This window comes from Leucopleurus acutus, assembly GCF_964270905.1.
Source record: "Leucopleurus acutus genome assembly, chromosome: 4".
NCBI lineage: Eukaryota > Metazoa > Chordata > Mammalia > Artiodactyla > Delphinidae > Leucopleurus > Leucopleurus acutus.
This window is the reverse complement of record NC_139146.1, coordinates 86,703,533-86,729,833: the sequence shown is the minus strand read 5'-3', so window position 1 is coordinate 86,729,833 and position 26,301 is coordinate 86,703,533. Positions and strand designations below refer to the sequence as shown.

The window sequence follows — 26,301 nt, the reverse complement described above, 5'->3', positions numbered from 1 at the left end:
ATCTAGGTCTCCTGATCCAGGGTCCTCGATGCCCTCCTGTTTCTTCTCTGTTTCTTACTCCCCTAGTAAGTTTATTCTCTCAAAGATCAAGCCCGCGTATTTGATTATTCATCAGTGAATGATTAAGGGACGCTGTCTTCCAAGCTCTCTTATACTCTGTTGCATCATGTTTACATTTTTCTCCCTCTTCTTTGCCTTCACTTCCTCTCCCTCCTTCTCCTCAACCCACAGATGGCTATTGGCAGATAGAAATTTGATAATGAACCAAGAATGAAAAATAACAGAAGAATTTCTACATCTCTGTATGAATAAACATGACTCTGTGTGGCTCACTGCATCTGCAGGTATGATTCCATATTTGTATTACTCCGTTGCAACACAAACTCCAGAAAGCCTAGCCCTGCAGATTAATCTCCGCCTCCTTCTCTGGCATTCAGAATAAAAGCTCACCAGAAACATTCCAAATGCACAGTAGTTTTCATCTTTTTTTGCAGCTTGAAACCTGAGTGGAGATTTGAAGAAAACTGGATTGGATCACCAAGTTTCTTTCACAGGACCGTCTGGACAGGTTTTATCTCATTATTGCTGACATTAATATTTAGATTTTAGATATAGCAAATACAGAATGCAAATTATTTATTACAAAACTGTTTTAAAAAGGAAATATAGAGATAATGAAGTTTTTAATCAATACTTTAGTCACTTAATAATGTACAACATGTAAAGCTTTATTAAATCACTTATTTATCATTAAAAATAATATCTTGTATTTATATAATGTTTTGCTGTTTAAAGAGTTTTAACATAAAACTACAGTATCCTAATTGCCTTGTAAGTCCTGCATGTTGGACATGTTCTCTATTTTACTGATAAGAAAACAAAGCAACAGAGTAGAAAAGTTAGAGGGGAGACTGAATTCTAGTCAGGTGTTTACTTCTGTGAAATATATCAGAAGTCTATTACCACTAGAGGCCTTGAAAATATTACTATCACTTTTAAGTGAGAGATATCAGATATACAAGAGCAGAAATCCAAGTCCTTGGTAAGTTGTTGACAGGTAGACCATTGTCAGGATAGTACTTATTTTATCTAGGAGACTTTAGTGGAACCTAGAGAGCCCGAAGAGATTTGATCTAACAATTAAATAATTGAATTTAATGAGGATTTTTTAGCATCTATTTTGTGACACAGTGCTGAGGTTCTGGATAGAATGATGTACAAGAGGATATTCTCTACTTTCAGCCACTTTGCTCAAATCCAAGTAAGTCGAAGAAGGTGAGGCTGAAGTGAGCTCTTTGCATCTACACTCACCCTGGTATTCAGAACTTATCACTGGGTTTGGTAACAACAGAGGAACTCAGACAGAGAGTACTTGCTGAATTAAAGGCAGATTGAGAGTGGAGGAGGGGAGGATGGAGAAACACAGAAAGAAAAAGAGGAAGGAAAGAAGAAATAAAAGAGAAAGAAGAAATATTTCTTCCTTCAACTGAATTTATGAATCACAGTTTTAATAATTTTTGTTGGTGTTTCTAGACACCAGTAACCTACATACTCAGTTAGGAAATGAAATTGACAGTTTCTAACTGAAATAGGTCTTTTGAGAAAGAAAAAAGCAGCTAGAGGTGAATCTATACATTGTGATGTGAGATAATTTACTAAAAGAAGTTAGGTAAACAAAGAAAGAGATTTTATTATATGCCACCTAGTTTAACTCAGATTCAAATTGACCATGAAGGGTCAGCCAGAAGTCAGTCAACTGTTTGATAATAAATCAGCTACTCCCGATTGACTATAAGCCAATTCTTACAAACTTGGCAGAACATCAAGAAAGTTGTTCACATGAATAAACAAATCAACAGACAGGGCAAGGGATGCCTTCCTCACACAGTTTTTTCTAGTGATTATATGAACAATAGACTTCTATGCAAAACAGTAAGAAAGTTAAAGACAACTGGAAATACATGATGGGAAAACTGCAGATATCTTCAATTTATAAATAAATAATAAATTACTAGCTATACATCAGTTAGGATAAAACAACACTCCTGATGGGCAAAATTGATCAAAATGATTAAAAGAACCAATAAACTTAAGAAATATGAAAAATTATAAAATATCTATGAAATACAGATTTTAAATAATATATATTCAATTATGAAAGATTGCAACAATTAAATTTCCAATACTGATGATGCAGTGAGAAAATAGGCAATTTCATATACCGTGCAAATGTGCACACTCCTTTAGTGATTTGTTAAAGACAATTGCCAATTTCTTAAGTGTGTATACCTTTTACTTTGGCAATTCCATCATCACTGCAAAGATAAGTGTGAAAAGACATATGCTCGAAGAAATTTGTTGCAGTACCATTTATATTGGAAAAAAGGAACAACAGGGATTCCCAACAATAAAGAGTTGTATCATCTATGTTACATCCATACTATGGATTGCTATGTGTTATTTATAAGAATAAAAACAGAATTTATGTACCAGCAGCAAAATATGTTCACATCATACAGTTCAGTATAAAAATAGATTACAAATGAATGTAAAATAGAATACAAATTAAACTACATTCATAAGTGTATAGATTTTATATATACTTAAATATTTAGAAACATAAAAACAGCATTATTAGGAATGATCATGTCTTATGTGTAGAATAAAGAGAGCACTTTCATTTTCTCTATATCACTTAATGTTTTCAACGTGTCAAAAATAAGGATATTTATATGTGCATGTTTACATGGATGCATGAATGTGTGCGAATTTATCCTTCTTTGTGTAAAATGGATATGGTTCAGTCCTCAAAGAGTCTCCTGCAGGACAAACTTAACCTAATCTATAATGATGTCTGCTTTTTCATAGAACCTTATGACATATGCATAACGTTTTAAAATAAAACTTTTCATGTCTGGCAAAAAGTGTCTAATAAATAACATCCATTTTCTTTCCTAGGGTGGTTGTAGAAAAAAAATAGGCACTTCTTACAGTGAGGCCAGCTGGAAGGCTATTTTCATATTCAGTCAGTAGTTGTTGAGCTTCCTAACTAGGGCAGTGACCATGAAGATAGAAAAAAGAAGAAAATAATGGAGATGGAATCAATGGGTTTGAGTGCCTGGTGCTAGTGGGGGAGAGATGGGAGGTAACATCTGAAAGTTTTCATCTCCACTGTTTAGCCTGAAATGTAGTAGGGGAAACACTATCAGAAGGAGCTTTCAGTGTAAGTCAGTGGTCTAAATACTTGGTTTGATTTGTAGGTCACATCTTTCTAAAATTTTACCATCAGTTATTTCTTCCTTTGGGTTAATGCATTTGTTACAATATCTGCTAATTTCACTTCCTCTTTAGAGTGTACTTCTCATAGTTTGGGATGCTCTGTATTAAAGGAAACACATTAGGTGACTAAAAGAACTACTGCCTCCAAGAGGCTCCTGTTATGGTATGAACTTTCTGAAAAAGGCACTAAAAGCCACAGCAGTCACAAATATATAGGGGTATAACAACTTATCTGGCAGTTTTTTGGGCAAGGGTGGATATTAGCTGTAATACTAATATCAAAGAAGGACAACATTTGTTGAGATACTATATCACAAATTCAGAACGGGGTAAGTTTGGGGAGTAAAAATGTAGTGAAAGAAGTTGAAAGCCAATAAAGGAAAGTGTGCTTAATTAAAAATTTTAAGGCTAACTCTGAACATGAAATGATTTAACATGGGATCAGGAGAGGAACTGTCAATGATAACCATGTTGTTTAACCTTATAATTGTCACACAAGTCACTCAATGGGAGTGTCGACTTCTTTACTGATCAAGTGAGAGAGAAAAGTATAAGTAATGCTAGGGGTCACACAGGAATCTTCTCTACCCTCAAGAATCCATCTTAGACGTATCCATTACAGTGTCATTAATTTCATCTTCTTTTTAATACACTCAACAAGCATTTGATTTTTTTTTCATTAAATGAAACATATTCAGGAACTAAGGAAGCTCTGACTTTGATATTTGGCAATAGCTATCAAATGTGACCATCAATCTTTATTGTTACTTAATGTATACAGAATTAATCAAAGTGATTATTTGCCAAAGTATTGTTGTATTTTCTCAATCTCTTAGCTTTTTTATATGCCCCATCAATTTTGACAGAGAAATCGAAGGCTCTGTTGAATGTATCACACATTTTGTACATAGTTTTGAAACATCTTACTTTATTGTGCTTTGTACTTATTCTTTCATATGTTAGACTTATTAATAGGATTAGAAACTCTTAAAACACCAAGGCTATGTTATATCCTTCTTTAATATGCATTTACCCCATATGCTCAACAGCTAAGAAATGCTAGACACCCAAGAGAAACTCAATGTACAGGGCTATTATTAATGTTAAAACATTTTAAAGTACATACAAAGTGGAAAGCATACCTTTTTTTCTTTCAGTGTACCACTCTATGATGAATTCTTCCAAACCTGCCTATTTAGATTACTTTGGCAGAATCCATGGAATTCTACTGTATAAAGAATTTATCCAATATTGGCATGATGTGGAGGCATTTGAGGCAAGGCCAGATGACCTTGTCATTGTCACCTATCCCAAATCTGGTAAGTCTCTTTGTTAGGTCAAAGTTTTTCCCTTTTCACCTAGAAATGACAAACCCACCTTGACTGGTAAATATTGAGCCATTCACCCCTCCCACACTCATTCTCTATATTAAATAAGGACAGATATAGCAGTTTTGGTATAGACATACAAAAAGTGGCATACGATAGCTCTATTCTAAGACCACAATCTGTACCTATAATTTGAGCAGCACATTGACAAATGGGTATTGTTGGCCACTTTAGAAAATCACATAATATAGATGGATGAATATGGAACCATAACTAAAATTTAAAACTACCCACTGTGTTTACCTTATTTCATTATTGTCATTGTTGTATAGACAAAGTATAAGCAATTTTCACAGATTTTTTAAAACTTAACACTTTTTCAGCTAACCAGCTCCTCTTTATAAAGTCCATCTCTGAAACTCTATTTGCAAGCAACGTCTTTTTTCCTGAAATTAGCTTGTTAGTCATAACTCTGGAGTCTTACAATCCTAGATCTTTAGAAATTAGAAAGGTCCAGTACAGACTTCTTCTCTATCTTCTCTATCTCTATCTTCTCTAACTGTTCCAGTTAACACAAGTATGTCAAACACTAAATATGTCTTTGACTACTCTGACTGTAAAGAGCTCCTGCATTTCTCTTTCTTGTCTAGATCTATGTCAGCACAAAACCAGTCACATGAAGAGGACACCTGAGAGCTACTCCAGAGTCAATTTCTCTTACTTCTGCATCTCCCATATTCAGTCAATCAATGTGTTTTGCCCTTTTAGTCTCTTAGATATGCCTCACAGTCAGTCTCTTACAGGTCTCTTGTCACCTTTCTTATTGACCCCTCACTCCATTGTTTTATTTACTTTGGCTCTAGAGGAATTCTTCCAAAATATAACCATGATAATCTTGCTTTCTTGCTTAATGTATGCTAATGCCTTTGAAAAACTTTTAGAAAACAACTTGAACTCTAGTATGAACTACAAGGCTTTTTAGGCTCAGTGTCTGGTTGCTGCTGTAAGCTCATCTCCACACATCCCTTCAGGTAGCCTCTGATTTAGTCTTTATAATCTACATCCAATTTGTTTCCTTGCCTCTTTACTATTTGTAAGTATCTGGCCTTTGATTAAGAAAAACAAACAAACAGATTTTCTGTCTGGTAGACCACTTTCCTACCTTCCAAAACTTGTGAATTTATGCCAATTGTTTGTTAAAGCTAAGCTCAATTATCATGGTATCTTGAAGGCATTTCTTGTGGAAACATCACGGCAGCAGCAGAAGCACACAAAGTTCCTCCTTTAAAGTCCTTTGAATCCCTGTGACCATCTGTATTACAACATCTTAAGGAAAAAGAAGTGTTGTAATTTTTGAGCATTCTTTCTGACTTTTCAGAGGGCCTTTGAACATCACAGGACAAGGACCAGATTTATTCTTTTCTATATACTCTGTAGTAGGACTCAACCTGAGGCATAGAAGCTATCTAGAAAATTTGTGGATGAAAGCATGGTTACTTTTTAGATGTAAAAATTTAGTTCCAAGACTGTTATCATATTGTACAATGTCACAATTCATCATCGACACATTCAGATTTCTACCACAGGTGTATCTTATTACAATGTTCTTTATTTATTGATGCTATGTTAAGATCCTATAAGATTAAATTTTAGAGGAAATATTTCTTGAGTCCTGTGGTTATTCTGGCATCTTTCAAATACTATTGCATTGGTAACTTCCTACTTTATCCAACTATAAATCTATCACTCCCTGCATCATCAGCTATGCATCATCAGTGGGAGACTCAGATTTGTTTAATTTTTTCAGGCACAACATGGGTTAGTGAAATTGTATACATGATTTATACAGAGGGTGATGTGGAAAAGTGCAAAGAAGATGCCATTTTTAATCGAATTCCTTACCTGGAATGCAGAACCGAAAAGGTGATGAATGGTAATGCTTAAGTTAATTTTAAAAGCTATATACACATATTTTAAGTGTGGATGTAAATGGTGCAAGGAAAGAGACTATAAGCAAAAGTGGCAATTAGTATTATGTCTTCTACATAAGAAAGAATGTAAATTTAATTTTAAATCTTGACAGAGTTTATGGTATAGCATATGCCTGGAATAGAGAGAATAGGATAGCTCTGACATGCTTTCAGCAGAGCCTAGTAATATGTGAGCATTTATCTCTTTATGGGATGTATGCAACAGTACTTTAAATGCCAGGAAGATATCCATAAAATTTTCAAGGATATATGCAAAAATATTTTTATCACAGATTCTTTTAATATTATGAAAAATTAGAAACAATATATATGTTAATCAACAAAAGAAGAGTTAAAAGTGATATGAAATCATTAAACATGTTACAATGACATATATTTCTTGACATTGAAGTGTTACTATAATATATCGAGAAAAATGCAATTAGGGGACTTCCTTGTCTGTCCAGTGGTTAAGACTTCACCTTCCAATGCAGAGGGTGCGGGTTTGATCCCTGGTCGGGGAGCTAAGATCCCACATGCTTCACGGCCAAAAAACCAAAACATAAAACAGAAGCAATATTATAACAAATTAAATAAAGACTTACAAAAATGGTCCACATGAAAAAAATCTTAAAAGAAAAGAAAAATGCGATCAGAAGATATTAAATATTTCATCTGTGTGTGTGGTATTTGTATGGCTGTGAGTCTGGGCGTATAGACATCTTTGTATGGAAGGATGCTTACCAAAACGTTAATAATGATTTATTTCAAAGGTGAAATTTTATTTGATCTATTTTTTCTCTATAATTTTCTCTACCTAAACTTCTGTCATAGTGAATATGTATTATTATTATGAAAACAATATAGAGTATATAGTTACTTTTATTTTTTTAATCTATGAAAATCCATATAAATATTTATAATTTTTGAAGTTGTCTAACTTTTGTTTTTTTAAAAAATTAGGAGTAAAACAATTAAAACAGATGGCATCTCCTAGAATAGTGAAGTCTCATCTGCCACCTGAGCTTCTTCCAGCCTCATTTTGGGAAAAGAACTGTAAGGTAACCAGAGTAAAGTGTTATTAGAACTTCACCGAACTCAAAGAATTTTACAATGATAAAGTTATGTAACATCCTAACTGTGTCTTATACACACTTGTTTACTTATTCCTTCATTGAATCTATAGACATTTTTAAAATGTGGATCATAGTCAGTATAGTCAAAGAGTTTAGATTTCAGTTCTAACTCCAGAGGTAATTCTGAGAAAAACAGGTAAACTATCTAAGCTTCAGTTTCCTCATCTATAAAAGAGAGATAATAATTGCATTCCGCATAGAGTTGTTATAAGGATTAACTAAAATAATTCTTTTAAAGTGCTTAACATAGTACCTAGCATGTTATAAATAATATATGGTAGCTACTTTTGTATTTGCTGTTATTAGTAATTGCATTCAATATACTCTTTTTGAAAACTATTGTGCTTGGCATTGTGAGGCATGCAAATGAACTAGACAAGGACAAACCAGACAAAAATAACATAATAATTATTTACTGAGTGCCTATCCTGAGCCAGCAATATGACAATTAATAAGATGCATGCAATCCTTGTCTTCATGGGCACATGGTCCACAGGGGGAAAGTGACAAATAAAGAAACAATACATAAGGTACTATAAGTCAAGTAAGAGAAGAATTCTAGCCCAGACATTGAGGGCAGAGAAGTTATCCAGGAGCAAGTAACATCTCAGTTGATATATGAAGGATGTATAGGAATTAGTCTATATAATCCCAGAGGCAACCCAAGGTGGGATGTGAAACCAGTTCAATTTAGCTGGAAAGCTGAGTGTCCATACTGGCTGGATGAGTGAAGGGAGATAAGCTGGGTTTGTTTATAACAGATATGGAAACCAATTTAGAAAGTTTGGGTTCCACTTTAATGATAATGAGGAGTTACAGCCATATTAAGCTGCTGATTTATATGATCAATTTTGCTTTTTAGAAAGAATAATACATGGAATCCTAAAGTACAGGCAAAACATTGTCTTAAAACACTGAAGCCATTTCTCAAGACCTTACTAGCTTTATTAGGACACACTATGACCCATACTAAACATATAAGATATTAAAGTACTATGCGTAGTCATTATTGACAAAAAGGGGATCTGAGTCATGAAACATTTCCATTTTGTACACTGACGTAACAGGGCATATATGACATTTTCTGGAGATCCATGGTGCAAAATTTTGAAGATTCCAATGGTTTTTGTTTGTTTGTTTGTTTGTTTTTATCATAGGCAATCTTAGAAAGATCACATACATGCTGCTGAAATCATTCCATACACAAGAGCTCTCTCTTTAATAAACATTATTCATGTATCTTTTGGGAAACATGTGATTACTATTTTTTCAAGAGATTTGGCCAAGTTACTTTTTTTCTTTTGAGAATGGGATGAAGCCTTGATGTTACCCCTTTATTTATTTATTTTTAAAAATTAAAAAAGTATATTTTTTATAAATTTATTTATCTTTGGCTGTGTTGGGTCTTCATTTCTGTGTGCAGGCTTTCTCTAGTTGCAGCGAGCGGGGACTACTTTTCATTGCAGTGCACAGGCTTCTCATTGCAGTGGCTTCTCTTGTTGCAGATCATGGGCTCTAGGCTCGCAGGCTTCAGTAGTTGTGGCATGTAGGCTCAGTAGCTATGGCACATGGGCTTAGTTGTTCCATGGCATGCGGGATCTTCCCAGACGAGGGCTTCAGCCCATGTCCCCTGCATTGGCAGGTGGATTCTTAACCACCGTGCCACCAGGGAATTCCCCCCCTTTACTTTTAAATGAAAATACATACTGTACCTTTATAATAGACTCAGTCTTCACAAAACTGCTGATCATCTCAGAGATCATCAAAGACTAGGAGATAACTGGATGGATTCACATCCTGAGTACTTCCAGTGTGATTCACTGGTAGACAAGAAGAGAAGTGGATTGAGACTCTTAGTAAAAGTGTGTTTGGAGTGTTGGACTAGAAACTTTAAGTGATAAAAAAGAAGAAAGTAAAAAAAAAAGGGAACAGGCTAATAGATAAAAGAAACAATTGAGGCCAATAAACTTGAGAACTTGGAGTTGTTGCAGAAGAGGTATATTCCTGATAAGAAAGAAAGAATAAAGAAACAGGACTGTCTTGGAAGAAAACATGGTGCTCAAGGACAAGCCTTCAGAAACTTTAGGGTACTGACAAGTTTCAAGATTTGGCTAAAAATATTGTTAGTTGAAGTAAAATAGAGGTAATGATCAATGACCACATGAACCTAGAGAATCAGATGGTTCATGCATACAGACACTAAAATTATACAGTGTGGTGAAAAGTTTTGGTATGGAGAGTAACACTATAAGGCAGGTGTTCAAATCTGCAGTTAAAACAAGGGAATGACCACAAGCTTAAAAATGTCACAGCTGGTTGAAGTATGAATTATTATAGGATCAGGGGTTTTTCAAGTGTAGGAATTTTAAGATAGATTATGATCCCAAGTGAATTGTGGGCAAACTAGAAACTTTGACTTGAGAGAAGTGAGTGGAAAGACCTAGATTTACCTCGAAGGCAGGAAGAGCATGTGCAGTGAAAAGTTAGGGAAGAGAATAGGATCTTCCAAAAAAGAGATAAGACAAACTGATGGAAGTTTAAGGAAAGAGGAATTGCTTTAACTTCCCACCTTCCCCCGCCCCACATCCTGGAGAATAAAAACTTTTATGGAGGACTTGGAGCAAAGGTTTAAATATGGATAGTATTTTTTTATTTAATTTAATTAATTTATTTATACAGCAGGTTCTTATTAGTTGTCTATTTTATACATATTAGTATATATAAGTCAATCCCAATCTCCCAATTCATCCCACCACCACCCGCACCCCGCTTACCCCTCTTGGTGTCCATATGTTTATTCTCTACATCTGTGTCTATATTTCTGCCTTGCAAACCGGTTCATCTGTACCATTTTTCAAGATTCCACATATATGCGTTAATATAGGATATTTGTTTCTCTCTTTCTGACATACTTCACTCTGTATGACAGTCTATAGGTCCATCCATGTCTCTACAAATGACCCAATTTCGTTCCTTTTTATGGCTGAGTAATATTCCATTGTACCACATCTTTTCCATTCATCTGTTGATGAGCATTTAGGTTGTTTCCATGACCTGTCTAACGCAAATAGTGCTGCAATGAACATTGGGGTGCATGTGTGTCTTTGAATTATGGTTTTCTCTGGGTATACGCCCAGTAGTGGGATTGCTGGGTCATATGGTAATTCTAATTTTAGTATTTTAAGGAACGTCCATGCTGCTCTCCATAGTGGCTGCATCAATTTATATTCCCACCAACGGTGCAAGAGGGTTCCCTTTTCTCCACACCCTCTCCAGCAATTATTGCTTGTAGATTTTCTGATGATGCCATTCTAACCAGTGTGAGGTAATACCTCACTGTAGTTTTGATTTACATTTATCTAATAATTAGTGATGTTGAGCAGCTTTTCATGTGCCTTTTGGCCATCTGTATGTCTTCTTTGGAGAAATGTCTATTTAGGCCTTCTGCCCATTTTTTGATTGGGTTTTTGTTTTTTGTTTTTTTTTTTTTTTTTTAACATCTTTATTGGAGTATAATTGCTTTACAATGGTATGTTAGTTTCAGCTTCACAACAAAATGAATCAGTTATATATATACATATATTCCCATATCTCTTCCCGCTTGCGTCTCCCTCCCTCCCACCCTCCCTATCCCACCCCTCCAGGCGGTCACAAAGCACCGAGCTGAATGAGCTGTTTATATATATTGGAGATTAATCCTTTGTCCATTGATTCATTTGCAAATACTTTCTTCCATTCAGAGGATTGTCTTTTTGTCTTGTTTATAGTTTCCTTTGCTGCACAAAAGCTTTTAAGTTTCATTAGGTCCCATTTGTTTATTTTTCTTTTTATTTCCATTACTCTAGGAGATGGGTCAAAAAAGATCTTGCTGTGATTTATGTCAGAGTGTTCTTCCTATGTTTTCCTCTAACAGTTTTATAGTGTCCAGGCTTACATTTAGGTCTTTAATCCATTTTGTTTTATTTATTTAGTTTATTTGTGTATGGTGTTAGGGAGTGCTCTAATTTCATTCTTTTATATGTAGCTGTCCAGTTTTCCCAGCACCACTTATTGAAGAGACTGTCTTTTCTCCATTGTATATCCTTGCTTCTTTTGTCATAGATTAGTTGACCATAGGTGCATGGGTTTATCTCTGTGCTTTCTATCCTCTTCCACTGATCTATATTTCTGTTTTTGTGCCAGTACCATATTGTCTTGATTAGTGTAGGTTTGTAGTATAGTCTGAACTCAGGGATCTGCTTCCTCCGGCTCCGTTTTTTTTCCCTCAAGACTACTTTGGCTATATGGGGTCCTTTGTGTCTCCATACAAATTTTAAGATTTTTTGTTCTAGTTCTGTAAAAAATGCCATTGGTAATTTGATAGGAATTGCATTGAATCTGTAGATTGCTTTGATAGTATAGCTATTTTCACAATATTGATTCTTCCAATCCAAGAACATACTATATCTCTCCATCTGTTTGTGTCATCTTTGATTTCTTTCATCAGTTTCTTATAGTTTTCTGAGCACAGATCTTTTGCCTCCTTAGGTAGGTGTATTCCTAGGTATTTTATTCTTTTTGTTGCAATGGTGAATGATATTATTTTCTTGATTTCTCTTTCTGATCTTTCATTGTTAGTGTGTAGGAATGCAAGAGATTTCTGTGCATTAATTTTTTTTTTTTTTTTTTGGTATGCGGGCCTCTCACTGCTGTGGCCTCTCCCGTTGCAGAGCACAGGCTCCAGAGGCGCAGGCTCAGCTTCCATGGCTCATGGGCCTTACCGCTCCATGGCATGTGGGGTCTTCCCGGACCGGAGCATGAACCCGTGTCCCCTGTATCGGCAGGCGGACTCTCAACCACTGCACCACCAGTGAAGCCCTGTGCATTAATTTTGTATCCTGCTACTTTACCAAATTAATTGATTAGCTCTAGTAGTTTTCTGGTGGCATCTTTAGGATTCTAAATGTATAATATCATGTCATCTGCAAACAGTGACAATTTTACTTCTTCTATTCCAATTTGTATTCCTTTTATTTCTTTTCCTTCTCTGATTGCCATGGCTAGGACTTCCAAAACTATGTTGAATAATGGTGGCAAGAGTGGATATCCTTGTCTTGTTCCTGATCTTAGAGGAAATGCTTTCAGTTTTTCACCATTGTGTATGATGTTTGCTATGTGTTTGCCATATATGGCCTTTGTTTTGTTGAGGTAGGTTCCCTCTATGCCCATTTTCTGGAGAGTTTTTTTTTTATCATAAATTGGTGTTGAATTTTGTCAAAAGCTTTGTCTGCATCTATTGATATGATCATATGGTTTTTATTCTCCAGCTTGTTAATATGATGTATCACATTGATTGATTTGTGTATATTGAAGTATCCTTGCCTCCCTGGGATAAATCCCACTTGATCGTGGTATATGATCCTTTTAATGTATTGTTGGATTCTGTTTGCTAGTATATTGTTGAGGATTTTTGCCTCTATATTCATCAGTGTTATTGGTCTGTAATTTTCTTTTTTTTTGTAATATCTTTGTCTGGTTTTGGTATCAGCGTGATGGTGGCCTCATAGAATGAGCTTGGGAATGTCCCTTCCTCTGAAATTTGTTGGAAGACTTTGAGAAGGATGGGTATTAGCTATTCTCTAAATCTTTGATAGAATTCACCCGTGAAGCCATCTGGTCCTGGGCTTTTGTTTGTTGGAAGATTTAAAATCACATTTTCAATTTCATTACTTGTGCCTGTTCTGTTCATATTTTCTATTTCTTCCTGGTTCAGTCTTGGAAGGCTATACCTTTCTAAGAATTTGTCCATTTCTTCCAGGTTGTCCATTTTATTGGCATAGAGTTCCTTGCAGTAGTCTCATGATGCTTTGTATTTCTGTGGTGTCCATTGTAACTTCTCCTTTTTCATTTCTAATTTTATTGATTTGAGTCCTCTTCCTCTTTTCTTTGATGAGTCTGGCTAAAGTTTTATCAATCTTGTTTATGTTCTCAAAGAACCACATTTTAGTTTTATTGATCTTTGCTATTGTTTTCTTTGTTTCTATTTCATTTATTTTTGCTTTGATTTTTATGATTTCTTTCCTTCTACTAACTTTGGGTTTTGTTTGTTTTCTTTCTCTAGTTACTTTAGGTGTAAGGTTACATTGTGTTTTGAGATTTTTCTTGTTTCTTGATGTAGGAATGTATTGCTACAAACTTCCTTCTTAGAACTGCTTTTGCTGCATCCCATACATTTTGGATTGCCGTGTTTCCATTGTCATTTGTCTCTAGGTATTTTTTGATTTCCTCTTTGATTACTTCAGTGATCTCTTGGTTATTTAGTAACGTATTGCTTAGCTTCCACGTGTTTGTGTTTTTTATGTTTTTTTCCATGTAATTGATTCCTAATCTCATTGCACTGTGGTTGGAAAAGATGCTTGATGTGATTTCAATTTTCTTAAATTTATCAAGGCTTGATTTGTGACCCAAGATGTTATCTATCCTGGAGAATGTTCCATGTGCACTTGAGAAGAAAGTGTAATCAGCTGTTTTTGAATGGAATGTCCTATAAATATCAATTTAATCTATCTGGTCTATTGTGTCATTTAAAACTTGTGTTTCCTTATTAATTTTCTGTCTGGATGATCTGTCCATGGGTGAAAGTGAGGCGTTAAAGTCCCCCACTATTGTAGTGTTACTGTCAATTTCCTCTTTTATAGCTGTTAGCATTTGCCTTTTGTATTGAGGTGCTCCTTTGTTTGGGTGCATAAATATTTTCAATTGTTATATCTTCTTCTTGGATTGATAACTTGATCATTATGTAGTGTCCTTTCTTGTCTCTTGTAACATTCTTTATTTTAGAGTCCATTTTATCTGATATGAGTATTGCTACTCCAGCTCTCTTTTGATTTCCATTTGCATGGAATATCTTTTTCCATTCCCTCACTTTCAGTCTGTATGTGTCCCTAGATCTGAATTGGGTCTCTTGTAGAAAGCATATAGATGGGTCTTGTTTTTGCATCCATTTAGTGAGCCTGTGTCTTTTGGTTGGAGCACTTAATCCATTCATATTTACGGTAATTATCAATATGTATGTTCCTATTACCATTTTCTTAATTGTTTTGGGTTTGTTTTGTAGGTCCTTTTATTCTCTTGTGTTTTCCACTTAGAGAAGTTCCTTTAGCATTTGTTGTAGAGTTGTTTTGGTGGTGCTTAATTCTCTTAGTTTTTGCTTGTCTGTAAAGCTTTTGATTTCTCCATCAAATTTTAATGAGATGCTTGCCAGGTAGAGTAATCTTGGTTGTAGGTTCTTCTGTTTCATCACTTTAAGTATATCATGTCACTCCTTTCTGATTTGTAGCGTTTCTGCTAAGAAATCAGCTGTTAACCTTATGGTAGTTCCCTTGTATGTTATTTGTCATTTTTCCCCTAATGTTTTTATAATTTTTCTTTGTCTTTAATTTTTGTTGATTTGATTACTATGTGTCTCTGCATGTTTCTCCATGGGTTTATCTTGCCTGGGACTCTCTGCACTTACTGGACTTGGGTAGCTATTTCTTTTCCCATGTTAGGGAAGTTTTCGACTATAACCTCTTCAAGAATTTTCTTGGATCGTTTCTCTCACTCTTCTCCTTCTGAGACCCCTATAATTCGAATGTTGGTGCATTTAATGTTGTCCCAGAGGTCTCTTAGGCTGTCTTCATTTATTTTCATTCTTTTTTCTTTATTCTGTTCCACAGCAGTGAATTCCACCATTCTGTCTTCCAGGTCACTTATCTGTTCTTCTGCCTCAGTTATTTTGTTATTGATTCCTTCTAGTGTATTTTTCATTTCAGTTATTGTATTGTTCTTCTCTGTTTGTTTGTTCTTTAATTCTTCTAGGTGTTTGTTCTTTAATTCTTCTAGGTCTTGGTTAAACATTTCTTGTATATTCTCAATATTTGCCTCCATTCTTTTTCCATGGTCCTGGCTCATCTTCACTATCATTATTCTGAATTCTTTTTCTGGAAAGTTGCCTATTTCCACTTCATTTAGTTGTTTATCTGGGGTTTTATCTTGTTCTTTAATCTGGTACATAGTCCTCTGCCTTTTCATTTTGTCTGTGTTTCTGTGAATGTAGTTTTCTTTCCACAGGCTCAGGATTGCTGTTTTTCTTGCTTCTGCTCTCTGCCCTCTGGTAGATGAGGCTATCTAAGAGGGTTGTGCAAGCTTCCTGATGGGAGGGACTGGTGGTAGGTAGAGCCGGGTGTTGCTCTGGTGGGCAGAGCTCAGTAAAACTTTAATCCATTTGTCTGCTGATCGGTGGGGCAGGGTTGCCTCCCTGTTGGTTGTGAGGCCTGAGGTGACCCAGGACTGAAGCCTACAGGTCCTTTGGTGGGGCTAATGGTGTACTTCAGGAAGGCTCACGCCAAGGAGTACTTCTGTTGCCAGTGTCCTTGTACCTACAGTGAGCCACAGATGCCCCCCACCTCTGCAGGAGACCCTCCAACACTAGCAGGTAGGTCTGGTTCAGTCTCCTGTGGGGTCAGTGCTCCTTCCCCCTGAGTCTTGATGTGCACACTACTTTGTGTGTGCCCTTCAAGAGTGGAGTCTTTGTTTCCCCCAGTTCTGTTTAAGTCTTGCAATCAAATCCCACTAGCCTTCAAAGTCTGATTCTCTGGGAATTCCTCCTCCTTTTGCCAGACCCCCAGGTTGGGAAGCCTGACGTGGGGCTCAGGACCTTCACTCCAGTGGGTGGACTTCTATGGTATAATTTTTCTCCAGTTTGTGAGTCACCCACCCCCCATTTATGGGATTTGATCTTATTATGATTGCTCCCCTCCAACCATCTCATTTCAGCTTCTTTGTCTTTTGAGGTGGGGTATCTTTCTTTGTCTTTCTGTCTTCCTGTCAATGATTGTTCAGCAGTTAGTTGTGATTCTGGTGCTCTTGGAAGAGAGAGTAAGAACACATCTTTGTACTCCTCCATCTTAAACCAATCCATGGATAGTATTTTGAGATGCAGAGAATATTCAAGACAGAGGGAAAAGCATGAATAAAAAAAGGGATGAAAATTATGAAGTAAAGTGTTGGAAATAGTGGCAAAGAGTTCCATTCAGCTAATAGGCAAAAAGGACTAGGGAGAGTTTTAAGTAAGGTTGGAAAAGTTCAATATGGCTAATGATAGCTTTGATGAGAAAAGAAAGTTCGCTTTATTTACTGTAGCATTTGGAGCGTTTTATAGTGGGACCTTAAAAATGAAAACCATACTTCTTAGAGTAAACAAAAAGATTTCTTTAAAATTGTTTGAAAATGTATTAACTTTAGTAAGACAGGTTATGAGCCTAATCATATCCAGGAAAGAGTGGAGAGTCAAGAGCAGCCATTCCCAATGGCATTTCTCAGGTGCCTGAAGGAGGAAGTGGAAGACCAGAGAGATGAAGTTTACTTTTGCAGCTCTTTTCTGGCAGCACTGAGTGTCTGACCTAGAAAAGACTGTAACGATCTGATGTAACTCATTTGTTTAGTAGATAGAAAATGTAGGTCCAAAATGATTGGTGCTTTGCACAAGATGGTAGAAATTAGTGCCAGAACCAGCGTCTAAAACCAAGGCTTCCTGTCTGTTCATTTATTGATGTTTCCTTGCTATATAAAATGGAAACTAAGCAAGGTGTGAGTGAAGATTATATTTTTTCACTGACAGCAACATGCACTTAAAAAGAACCTCATAAACATGATTTTTTCTTCAAGATTGCAAGCAAGAAAATAACAGGACTTTTTTTTTTTTATTGCTATAAGGAATAGTGGTGTAGCATAAAGGCCAGAAGACTTTTTACTCTCATTGGGTACATTTATTCTCAACCATGTATTCTGACTAAGCTTCAGTTTAGTTTCTGTACTTATAAATTGGGGATAATAATCTGCCTCATCCATTTTATATCAATGGAATTTGAGACACTCAAATGAAATATGTGAAATAAAAATGAATATGGCACAAAAATGAAAAGTGAGAGCTAACACTGAACAACAATGCAAAAGATGCTGTCACTTTAGATTATTTAAGGAGTTTTCTTCTTTATAATTTTATATATTTCTACAATAAATATGTGTTATGTTTATAGTTGAAAACATAAACATTTCCTTTTTAAATCTTGGTGAGACTATATTTGAAAAATATTAGCTGATTTAATATCTAATTTCATCTTCTTAGATCATCTATGTTTGCCGGAATGCCAAGGATGTGGTTGTTTCTTATTACTATTTCTTTTTAATGGTGACTGCTAATCCAGATCCTGGTTCTTTTCAAGATTTTGTGGAAAAATTCATGGATGGAGAAGGTATGAACAGTTTCTTTTTCTGAATTCTTTCAAGGTAAATGATACAAGACAAATGGCATCTCTGGGCAAAAATTTTTGTTGTCCGTTATGGTCTGTTATACTTCCTAGTCCTTAATTAAAACACAGAAATTCTAGAAGGCCTTGAACTTTAGAACAAGCATAGAGTTTCCAGATGCGGATGGAAAATTGCAGAACCTGGATACTCTAGTTTGGTGCCTACAAATAAGTATACAGATGTATGTGTGTCCAATTCTCTCTCATCTCTTTTTATTACAGAAGCACTTCACAGTGTGTTATTTCAACTTCATTGAACAAGAGGGGAAAAAGACAGAGGAGAGAAAATGTTCATTTGTTTCTAAGAAAAATTTCAGATACTACATGGGGCCAGAATTCACAAAGAAGTCTGAATATCTACAAAGTTCTTACTCATTCTAACTACTGTGCAGTCTGAATAATTCAACTAGATTTCTCAGAACAGTGTAAGAGTTACCTGAGCAGAAATTCTGGGAAATTTTGTCTTTTTATTTAACTCCCAACTAAAGCAACTTGAGTATGCAAATTTGAGAAATAAAGGGTTCAGGAGAATCTAGTATTAAGTAAAGAAGGCCATTCTAATCCTGTAGTAATAATTGTAAGGAAAAAAGATAATAACACCATTTTTATATCCACAAAATTTAATATTGACTCAATGAAAATGTGGTATATGTGCATTATGCTTATCTCTACATTTGGAAAATTTTATGCTAAAGTATCATGAATAAAATACATGCCTCAAGATTATCAAACAGGTGTTATAAGGCAGAGAAAGATAATGTACCTCTGCAAAATGAACGAATAAGATCACTATAAAAATCATTATATGACTTTTTCTGTAAAGAAATAAATGTAACAAAACAGAAACAGACCTACCCACATATACAGAAAACAAACTAGTGTTTACCACAGGGGAGGGGGATAGGGAGGGGCAAAATAGATGAAGGGGATTATGAGGTACAAGCTGCTAGTTATAAAATAAATAAGTCACAGGGAAGTAATGGGCAACATAGGGAATATAGTCAATATTTTATTATAACTTTACGGTGTATAATCTATTAAAATATTGAATCACTATGTTGTACAACCACTATAATATTGTAAGCCAACTATACTAAATAAATAAATAAATAAATAAATAAATTGTCGGTAGAGTCAAAGAACAGAAGAGGTATGTAATGATTTAATGCAAAGCAGAGTACTTTGACTCACACATCATTATATTATCATGTCAGCTTTTTACTGGGTAAAATACTTGGATATATGTGAGAGAAGATGAGGGAAGAGAAAGGAAGAAACCGTATATGGTCATACCACATCATCTCCAAAATCTTCTAATTTTTTAGAGTGAGAATGATACTAAGCGTCCCTAAGAGGGCACCTCTTACCATTTAAACTGTGAGTGGTGTAACAAAAATTATATAGCTGCTAGCTTCAGTTACCAAAGCTAGTTTTTTTGTCTGTTTGTTTGTTTTTGCGGTACGCAGTCTCTCACTGTTGTGGCCTCTCCCGTTGTGGAGCACAGGCTCCGGACGCACAGGCTCAGCAGCCATGGCTCACGGGCCCAGCCGCTCCGCGGCATGTGGGATCTTCCCGGATTGGGACACGAACTCGTGTCCCCTGCATCGGCAGGCGGACTCTCAACCATTGCGCCACCAGGGAAGCCCCAAAGCTAGTTTTTAAATGGTACATATGAGACCTGGACTGAATTCTGATCATAATAATGTTGATAATTCCACTACTCAACTCATTTCACTAACAACCTGATTTCACAAACACACACACACACACACACACACACACACACACACACCATTTTCAAAAGTGCTTTCATAAGCTCTGAATCAAATGGATGGAGTCTTCCTTCACTTTTCCTCTGAGTCATAAACCATGTCATAATAATGAAAGTTGGGAATATGTTTCTGTATATAGTTTATTCAACATACTGTGCTGCTTTTGCTGCAGAGAAATTTGCTTCAGATGTGCAGCTGATCTCTAGTTTTCATTCCATGATCATTTATTTATATTTCTTTGTCTGAAGACTCATTTTCAAGCTATATAAAGATGATGCTATGTCCTCACATTATTTTTCTCTCTAATTTTAGTTCCTTATGGTTCCTGGTATGAACACACAAAATCTTGGTGGGAAAAGAGAGAGAATCCACAAGTGCTATTTCTTTTCTATGAAGACATGAAGGAGGTGAGAAACTCAAAACATATGGCAACTTAGTAATTCTCAAAATGTTAGAATTTGACACCATGGTAAATACAAAATTCTGCCTTTAAATAAATGGTGCAGCCAACTCCAAAAGTTAAAATAATCCAGATACTTTAGCACAGATTTGAAGCTAGTAAATAAAAACCTTCTGTAAGTGAATACATATAAACCCAAGTCTCAAAAATTTACCAAAGATAAAAGAAGGAATTTGAGTTCATAAAACAAAACAACAACAACATGCACACACATATGCACACAAGGAATCACAATGGGCAAGAAGAGTTAACTGGTCTCCAAATCCATAGAGGTAGGAATTATCAGACAAGGACCATAAAATAACTATGCTGAACATATTTAAAGAAACAAAAGAAGAAATTAAAAATTTTACAAAGAAACAAGAGATTACTAAAATTGATAAAGCAGATTTTGAAAACCCCCCAGCAAAATAGAATTTCTAAAATAAATTTTAAAAACTAAAATTAGAAAATTAAAACATAGTTTAAATAACAGATAAGACATGGCTAAATAGTGAATTATTAATGTAGAAGATGATGCTGAGGAAAGTCCACAGGATGTACCACAGTGAGATAAACAGAATACTTCAGAAGAGGTAATGAATATGTAAGATAGATTAACAAGGTCTCACATATATCAACTCAAACTTCCAGAAGAAGAGAGTAAAGAGAATGCTGGAACAACAATATGAAAAAGAGTGAGGACATCACAATTTCTTCATAATCTGTTTTTTTTCCAGCTTTTTTAATAATCAGGGTAATTCAAAATAAAAATTACTAGGATGCCTTTTCACATCCACCAGATTGACAGCAATTAAAAACTCTGACAATAATAAATACCAGTCAGGATGTATGTTAGTGAGAAGTAACACATTTCTGTTAAGAGTATAAAAATATACAAACACTATGGAAACAACGTGTTACCTAGGGAGGGCAAACATGCACATAATTTAAGACTCAGGAATTCCACTAGTAGATATATGCTCTTGAGAAACACTGACTTGTGTGTAGTAGTTTATATATACAGCAACCTTCATAGCAGCATTCCCCATGACCATAAAAATTGGAAACAACCCAAATATACATATATTCAGGAATCAATACACGATATATACTATTATTCTACAATTAAATATTATATTGCAATGAAAAGGAATACATTTCAAATGTGCACATCAATTGGGTAAAACCAAACCATATGTTGTCTAGGGTTACATACATGAGCCTCAAATCTACAGAGTAAAGCACAGGATTGATTAGGTCAATTTCAGGACAGCAAGTTTGTTGTTGTTTGTGGAAATTGGAATGGAGAATGAAAAGAATGAAGTTGGAAACTTGCAAATGGAAAAACTCAACCAATTATGAATGTCTTATTGCATACATTCGGTAGTAGTAAGGGTGCTATATTGATTTTTATTCTTTAAAGCACATATGTGCACATATCAAATAATTTTAAAATGAAAGACAAATTACTGGGTCTTTTTATTAAAGGGTAAGAAATATCTTCTTTCTTTCTTTATTTATTTATTCTTTATTAGTACCAAGAAAGCAATTGATATCCATGTCTTATCCACATCTTTGCACAATTATTAAGATTCATGTGGCAGTAATTCTAGAGTTGTTTTGATGAGGACAAATTTAAAATAAAATCATAAGTATTATTTTAGAAACTGAATTATTACTTCTTGATAGAATTTAACACAGAACAAATTGGAATGAGAAGCAACCATGATCTATAGTTTATTTTATTACTTAAATTTGTGTTCTGTAACGAGAATATTGAAGACAGTAAATTTAAAAGGCACACGAAAAAAATGTATTAGTTAATCCAACCATTTCACCCTTCCAAATTGTTCATGTCCATTTACTCCCTATTTTGGTCAATAATGGCCGTGTTTATGTTTCTTCTCTATTTGAGTGAATGAGGAACAGAAGAATAAATGTTTTCTCTTGTTTCTACAACATATCAAGTAGAAAGAGAAAAAGACAGTAACCTTGTTATGTAGAGATACTACCTTTTTTTGTGGAAAACAAGTAAATAAAAAACGTGAGAATACGTGTATGGTACAATGGATTTATATAGGGATTTATGGGAGCAAAAATAGAGTTATCTAACTCAAATTGGAATAGTCGAGGAAATTATCCCAAAGAAGGTGATACTTAAGCTGAAGTTTGACAGGCAAGCTGTAATTTGTAGAACAGAGAATTAGAGAACAGCATTCTGTGTAAAGGGAACTATACACCAGAATAAGCATTATAGTTGGTTTTGAGAATCGTTGCATTGAATGATTAAGCCGAATAATAGGGTATGCTATAGAAGTGACTAGAGATGGGGATGTTTGTAGCTATGGTTCATGAAAATCTGATATTGTTCCATGTTGAGTATTTGACTTTTTACACCCTTTCTTAATCTTTCTGGTTCCCTTGCTTCTCACTAGTTACATCAATAAATTAAAAGAAAATTGAAAGCTGTCTGCATATTTTCAACCTCAAACTTGATCTGTCAAAGGGGACTGTAGTCTTTAAGAGTGTATATTATATTCATAGATAGTATTTATTGAGCATGTATTATGCATAAATGACTAAAATAAATATTTTATAAACAGCATCTCATTTAGTGTTCTAAAAATCTTTGAAGTTTCTTTTATATTCATTTTATGAATGAGGAAAATTATGCTTAGAGAAGTTAAAAAATACCACTTCCCTAAGAAATGTTTTTGCTCACTAGAATCCTAATTCCAATATCAGTGGGGGGAAGAGGAGGGAAGAAAAGTTTTCTTTCTGTGTCCTTTTTTATCCACAAAGTAATGTATTCAATTTTAGTAACTGAGTCTTCAAAATATTTTTTTCTTCTTAGAATATCAGAAAAGAGGTGATGAAATTGATAGAATTTCTGGGAAGGAAGGCATCAGACGAGCTTGTGGACAAGATTATAAAACACACTTCATTCCAGGAGATGAAGAACAATCCATCTACCAATTACACAATGCTACCGGATGAAGTCATGAACCAAAAAGTATCTCCCTTCATGAGAAAGGGTGAGATAGTCATGTTATTTGCCTCCATTGCTGTAGGAAATCATAAGTTGAAATAGTTATAGGCAAACATCTATTAAGGTCTATTCATGCCTGTGGACCCTGCTTGTTTTCTTCAGAGATGTTTCACATTTGAGTGACCAGTTCTGCAGAAGCATAAAATATTAGTACTACTACTAATAAATTACTATTACTTGTTGATTACTTTGTATATGCAGCAAATTATATTAAGAATGACCAGCAGCCACCCCAGCCTCAGTACTAGCACTAATACCACACTCTACTAGCTATTACTTATTAAGTCTTTGTGCCTTGGTGCTGCATCACATACATCATATAAATTGTAAATTCTAATTTTTTTTAAATTCTAATGCAAGAGTTAAGAGAAAATTCTATTATAATTTAATTTTGAGATGAAGAAACAAGCTTAGAACAATTAGTCAGCTTTTCCTTAACCAAGTGGAAGGCATTTTTCAAGACTAAATGGCAAATTTCCAAACTTATCAAATTGTATACTTTAAATATGTACAGTTCTCTGTATATAAATTATACCTCAATAAAGTTGTTTTAAAAAAGACTAAGTTTCAAAACACTTAGTGGTAAATACAGCTTGGCTTAGCAAAAATATCAAAATACAATGAAGTGACATCTATTGGGAGGAGGCATGGTGGTCTTGATGAGATATAGTCAGTTTATAAATCCAAAGGCATGTAGGATATGCAGAGTATTGGGACATCCAGTCTTACTGATATGTGAAGCAGAAACAGAACAGAGAAAATCTTGCTCTTGGAACCAAATTGTCATTGAGAGGGTCAGGGATTTTTTAAACAATTGGAATAACAAACCTGCCACTGGGTGAAAATAGGGCACACATGAAAGAGAGTTAACATGCAGAGTATATTTAAATTATTGAATCCTCAGATTATCTCAGTTTCTTTTCCCATAATGTCCTCATATATTTTTAAGATAAAACAACAAACTTAAAATAATGGCCATGTTTGTAAAGGGCTTTGTACTGTTATACCTTCAGACCCCACATGATTCTCAAGACACATTTTCTATCTTCTGCTTTTTGGGTCTTGTCATTGGGAAAGTTTAGATCTCCTTGAGCTAACGGGGCAATTGAACAATTGATTAATTTAAAATACAAGGTGACTTCCTTCTGTCAGGGGAGGGTTGGATGTGATGAAAAGCAAAAAGAAGAGCCTGCTAGGCTATTGTAACACACAGGTGGGAAACGCTGAGGAGCTTCTTTGTAGCTGGCAGCAGAAATGGAGAGAAGGCAATGGCTATGAAGAAAGTCTGAATATAAATAAAGAATTAGATATTGTGGTTGAAGGATAACTGTTAAGTTTATGGAGTGGATACCTGCTGTTGCCATTAACCAGGTTATGGAAAAGGTCACCAATAAAATGCAATTTTGTAGGGAAGGAAATGAATTTATTTTTAAACTGGGTGAATTTGAGATGCTTGTATGGAATGAAAGTGGTCATATCAGGTAGGCACTTGGATATGAAGACGTAAGTCTGCATTTTAATATTATCAGCATGAAGATGATATTTAATATCTTGGGAGTAGGTAAAACATGGATCTCAGGAGCCCCAGCATTTCAGAGGAAATTGGAGAAGAAAAATTAAGTGAAGTATTGATAGCATAACGGGGAAGGTCAGAGAAATAAATTTGCTGTTTGTTTTGTTTTAACAATCAGGACAAATCCTTGCTTGCACTCTTAAATATATAGTATTTATGGTATATATTTTATTTCTATAATTAAGGATTACAAGAATAAAATTTGATTAGTGTTAATGAAAGTGATGAATATTAGAAAATTTCATTATTCTGGCTGGAAGACATAATATTTACTGTTTTTTTTCTCTTTTGTTACAGGAATTGCAGGAGACTGGAAGAATTACTTTACAGTAGCCCTAAATGAGAAATTTGACATGCACTATGAGCAGCAAATGAAGGGGTCTACACTGAAGTTACGAACCGAGATCTAGGAAGGGTTTTCTTGACACATCTGAGATTAAAGTGTTCTTCTCATCATTCCTTACCTCTTTTATTTTAGACTGGTAGAGAGCGAGTCATGTGAAAGATCATGATCAGGTTCACATGATTATTGAGATCTTCATATAAAAAAGCAAGAAAGATTTTTTTCCCTGCTGTTATCTTTAAAATGTTTTTCCTTTTCTTTCTTTATTACAAATTATTACACAAATCTATAACCTATGAGAATGATGTAGGAACACACAAATTTTTGAAGTTGTTAAAGCCTCATCAAAAATAACCAAACATTCCAAATTCTTTAACTTTGTTGTTACTTTTTTCCATTCGTTAGTACATTTAGTGTATATATATATATATATATATTTATATACATATATGCATAAATATATATATTTACATGGAATTTGAAAACCTTGACAGAAAGAACTAAAGAATAAATAAATATGAGGGTATTAATAGATCTGTTATTTCCTTCCTGATATTTTCTTTCACTTTCTGCAAAATGGCTTAATTTGGAATTTACCTTAGTTTAATGTAAATTTGGGGCATAACAGAACTGATTTCCAGACCTTTATAAATAATCCCAACGAGTGTTATTTATGCTTGAATGTCTTTAGCTAATTTGATATAGTTATGCTTTAGTATTATTTCTGTCATATACACAAGATAATAAAATTAAGCTCTGTAAAGTTTTAAAGAACGTGATATATGCCAGTAAAATAAAATACAAACAAAAGTAAAAGAAGAATTTTTTTTTTATTTAAACAATGTTGTTTTGGCTTATGTCTCCTATTTTTCTCTATTCTCTTGATCATTTTTTTCTATAGCATGTTTCTTTTAACAGTCAGTGCTTCCTTTCTCTAAATCAGAAGACACACAAGATCTTAAAAAATTCACTATGGGTCTTTAGTAGAATAGAATGTCATTACTTCCTAAACTCAAAGATCAAATCTAGGGAGAAAGTGATATATGTTTTCTTATTCTTTGGGGGAAAGGCTAGGAACTTC

The 26,301-nt window shown here is 34.6% G+C and overlaps 1 protein-coding gene across 2 annotated transcripts; it reads left to right on the top strand.

Annotated features, from left to right (window-relative positions):
* Positions 1–464: 464 nt before the first annotated feature.
* Positions 465–26,022, top strand: SULT1E1 (sulfotransferase family 1E member 1). 2 transcript variants are annotated; one of them, XM_082838771.1, is made up of 8 exons: positions 465–568; positions 4,437–4,598; positions 6,415–6,540; positions 7,541–7,638; positions 17,861–17,987; positions 20,126–20,220; positions 23,110–23,290; positions 25,175–26,022. In XM_082838771.1, the coding sequence occupies exons 2-8, from the start codon at positions 4,448–4,450 to the stop codon at positions 25,285–25,287; spliced, it is 891 nt and encodes a 296-aa protein (XP_082694897.1). In that variant the 5' UTR covers positions 465–568; positions 4,437–4,447; the 3' UTR covers positions 25,288–26,022. The 2 variants fall into 2 exon arrangements, with proteins under 2 accessions (XP_082694897.1, XP_082694896.1); XM_082838770.1 differs by lacking the exon at positions 465–568 and adding an exon at positions 755–1,261.
* The last annotated feature ends 279 nt before the right edge of the window (positions 26,023–26,301 follow it).